Raw genomic sequence first — 4,150 nt, 5'->3', positions numbered from 1 at the left:
TATATATACAGTGGGTAAAAAAAGTATTTAGTCAGCCACCAATTGTGCAAGTTCTCCCACTTAAAAAGATGAGAGAGGCCTGTAATTTTCATCATTGGTATACCTCAACTATGAGAGACAAAATGAGAAAAAAAATTCAGAAAATCACATTGTAGGATTTTTAAAGAATTATGGTGGAAAATAAGTATTTGGTCAATAACAAAATTTAATCTCAATACTTTGTTATATACGCTTTGTTGGCAATGACAGAGGTCAAATGTTTTCTGTAAGTCTTCACAAGGTTTTCACACACTGTTGCTGGTATTTTGGCCCATTCCTCCATGCAGATCTCCTCTAGAGCAGTAATGTTTTGGGGCTGTCGCTGGGCAACACGGCTTTTCAACTCCCTCCAAAGATTTTCTATGGGGTTGAGATCTGGAGACTGGCTAGGCCACTCCAGGACCTTGAAATGCTTCTTACGAAGCCACTCCTTCGTTTCCCGGGTGGTGTGTTTGGGATCATTGTCATGCTGAAAGACCCAGCCACGTTTCATCTTCAGTGCCCTTGCTGATGGAAGGAGGTTTTCACTCAAAATCTCATGATACATGGCCCCATTCATTCTTTCGTTTACACGGATCAGTTGTCCTGGTCCCTTTGCAGAAAAACAGCCCCAAAGCATGATGTTTCCACCCCCATGCTTCACAGTAGGTATGGTGTTCTTTGGATGCAACTCAGCATTCTTTCTCCTCCAAACATGACAAGTTGAGTTTTTACCAAAAAGTTCTATTTTGGTTTCATCTGATCATATGACATTCTCCCAATCCTCTTCTGGATCATCCAAATGCTCTCTAGCAAACTTCAGATGGGCCTGGACATGTACTGGCTTAAGCAGGGGGACACGTCTGTCACTGCAGGATTTGAGTCCCTGGCGGTGCAGTGTGTTACTGATGGTAGCCTTTGTTACTTTGGTCCCAGCTCTCTGCAGGTCATTCACTAGGTTCCCCCGTGTGGTTCTGGGATTTTTGCTCACAGTTCTTGTGATCATTTTGACCCCACGGGGTGAGATCTTGCGTGGAGCCCCATATCGAGGGAGATTATCAGTGGTCTTGTATGTCTTCCATTTTCTAATAATTGCTCCCCCAGTTGATTTCTTCACACCAAGCTGTTTACCTATTGCAGATTCAGTCTTCCCATCCTGGTGCAGGTCTACAATTTTGTTTTTGGTGTCCTTTGACAGCTCTTTGGTCTTGGCCATGGTGGAGTTTGGAGTGTGACTGTTTGAGGTTGTGGACAGGTGTCTTTTATACTGATAACGAGTTCAAACAGATGCCATTAATACAGGTAACCAGTGGAGGACAGAGGAGGCTCTTAAAGAAGAAGTTACAGGTCTGTGAGAGCCAGAAATCTTGCTTGTTTGTAGGTGACCAAATACTTATTTTACCGAGGAATTTACCAATTAATTCTTTAAAAATCCTACAATGTGATTTTCTAGATTTTTTTTCTCATTTTGTCTCTCATAGTTGAGGTATACCTATGATGAAAATTACAGGCCTCTCTCATCTTTTTAAGTGGGAGAACTTGCACAATTGGTGGCTGACTAAATACTTTTTTGCCCCACTGTATATAAGCCTATTTTTGGGTGTGTTAAAATTTTCTGTCCAAATTTCCATGACTGCAACATTACTGGCTTTTACTTTTGAATATGTGTTTTTGTTTTTATTACTCTCAGTGATGATTTGTGTTATATTCTTATTTGCATAATATTGTAAATTGTCTGCTGTATTAAAGTAAAACAACACGTTAAGTCATTTTAATGTAATTAAAAATCAGAAAATAAGTATAGGCAGTAGAAGAATTACCATGATGTTTAATATTTGCAATTTTTATTAATTATATAATTTAATATTTATGGTAAAGAGAATGAGATTATGATGTATTATGGTAAAATAAAATTCATCACAGGTAAGATACATACTAGGATATTTCAGTAGTTTTCATGTTCTTTCTCATTGTCTCTGTTCAGTTCAGAGCAGTTGTTCAGATTCATCTTCTGTGGGCAGCATGAAAGAGGGCGACTCACCCGCCTCTGCGAGAGATTCAAAGAGAAACGGCGAGCAAACGGGTCACACTCAGGTGAGTCACACACACACACACACACACACACACACACACTCTCTCTCTCTCTCACACACACACACACACACACACACACAAACACACATAGTGTGCAGTGAGTGATGATGATGATGAGGATTATATTTATTGCTGTTTTACAGAGCTCCTCACCCTCCACCTCTGTGTGAATCATTTCAACTCATAATACAAGTCTTAAAAATAATGTAAGTACTGTATTTTAAATGTTTTGTTTTCTAATTAATTCCTTCAAGAAATTTAGTTTAGAGAGTGAATTTTTTTTAAATACATTAATACTTTTAAATGTTCAACCATGGTTTAGAATCAGAGTGTGTATTTACAGCATCTACCAGCAGAGGCTCATGCAGCAAAACATTAATACAAAATTAAATGCACCTTCAACCCTATAAAGCCTACTGTATCATATTTGATGCACACATTTCTAAGGCCTCTAAATGATCAGCATGATCAAACTTTGCTGTTGCACACAACCTACTGTCGTCTGATTGATAGTTTAGAGTTTATCAAGTAAAAGCTCTTTTTGTATAATTGCACAACCACCTCCTTCAGCTCGTGCTTTATGTGTCTTTCTGCTGTCAAATCTTTACTGTTTTTTTATAAGGTAAACTTAAGAATAACTTTGATATTGTTAGTAATATTTCCAGATGAACACTTACAGGACTGAAGCAGCTCAGCTTTACTTGATTTAGAAACATCTTTGAGACTCAAATATGATTTCAATCATAATTGTATTACTGTGCATTATATGTTTTGATCATCAAACTAAGCATTTAAATATCATCTTACTAAGACATATTATTGGAGATATAGTGGGACGACTGATATTTATACCACTTTATGTAAGTATCTGCTTTGCTGTTATAAAGATCTCATTGAATTTCATCTCATAAATATGAGTATCTGCAGCAAATTGCATATTTTTGCTCAGTTTGAGTCTCTGATTATCATATACTATAAGAGCCATAAAAGCATGATGTATCAAATATGATACTCAACAAAAAACACATGCAAACTTTAATTCAGATTTATTTTTCTGACTATAGTTTCATATCAGGTTTAAACACTTTCTTTTCTGTCTAAGGTACATATTTGCTGCTCATAATAACATCACTTTTGACTTTTCCTCAGACACACTTTTCCTGCTGTTTCTTTAACCAAAATCTCTGCCACATATTTACGACTGGGACAACTGGACACAAACTGGATCCTGAGACGCACACAGCCGTGTAAATACAGTATTGCAGAAGACTGGAGGAGCCGTCTCACTTCTTATCATTTCAGTTGCTCTTGATAATTGACTTTCAGGTAGTGAATCAAAGTTGATTCAACGTCTCAGGCCCATCACACACATCAGAGACTAAAAAAAAGATGACTTTAAAGTCAACATGAAATCAAAATTCACTGAAAATGTATTCACTTTCAGGCCGTCCAATATGCAGATGAGTTTGTTTCTTCATCAGGTTTGGAGAAATGCAGCAATGCATCAGTGTCTCAGCAATGGATGCTCTGCAAGTGAATGGGTGCCGTCAGAATGAGAGCTGATAACAACATCACAATAATCCCCAGCACTCCAGTCCATCAGTTAGCATCTGGAGAAGACCAAAGCTGAAACAAATCCATCATTAAGACGTTTGCAATTAAATACAAGTCCATAATCCATAATAACGCTTCCTCCAGTGAAAAAGTCCATCTCCTGTTGTCTCTCACATATGTGTTTAGAGCTGCTTTGGCTTGTAAACGGTGTTTGATCTGTGCAGATTACTCTCCTGATTCAGATCAGACCACTTTTTACAAGACGTTAACTGATGGACTGGAGTGGTGTGGATTATTGTGATGTTTTTATCAGCTGTTTGGACTCTCATTCTGACGGCACCCATTCACTGCAGAGCATCCGTTGCCGAGACACTGATGCAATGCTACATTTCTCCAAACCTGATGAAGAAACAAACTCATCCTAATCTTGGACGGCCCGAGGGTGAGCACATTTTCAGCAAATTTTCATTTTGGGTGAATTATT

General features: G+C 38.0%; 1 protein-coding gene across 1 annotated transcript in view; it reads left to right on the top strand.

The window, feature by feature from the left end:
• The window catches only part of LOC107570622 (rho guanine nucleotide exchange factor 40-like), a 39,351-nt gene extending 35,799 nt beyond the window's left edge, over positions 1-3,552 (top strand). The window contains exons 22-24 of the mRNA XM_016256874.1: positions 2,003-2,112; positions 2,256-2,318; positions 3,262-3,552. Coding sequence (XP_016112360.1) covers positions 2,003-2,112; positions 2,256-2,282 — 137 coding nt within the window. The 3' untranslated portion in view covers positions 2,283-2,318; positions 3,262-3,552. The remainder of the gene's footprint in view (positions 1-2,002; positions 2,113-2,255; positions 2,319-3,261) is intronic.
• The last annotated feature ends 598 nt before the right edge of the window (positions 3,553-4,150 follow it).

This window comes from Sinocyclocheilus grahami, unplaced genomic scaffold (assembly GCF_001515645.1).
Source record: "Sinocyclocheilus grahami isolate Dianchi unplaced genomic scaffold, SAMN03320097.WGS_v1.1 scaffold1485.1, whole genome shotgun sequence".
NCBI lineage: Eukaryota > Metazoa > Chordata > Actinopteri > Cypriniformes > Cyprinidae > Sinocyclocheilus > Sinocyclocheilus grahami.
The sequence above is the reverse complement of the archived record's forward strand: the minus strand, read 5'-3'. Positions and strand labels throughout refer to the sequence as shown.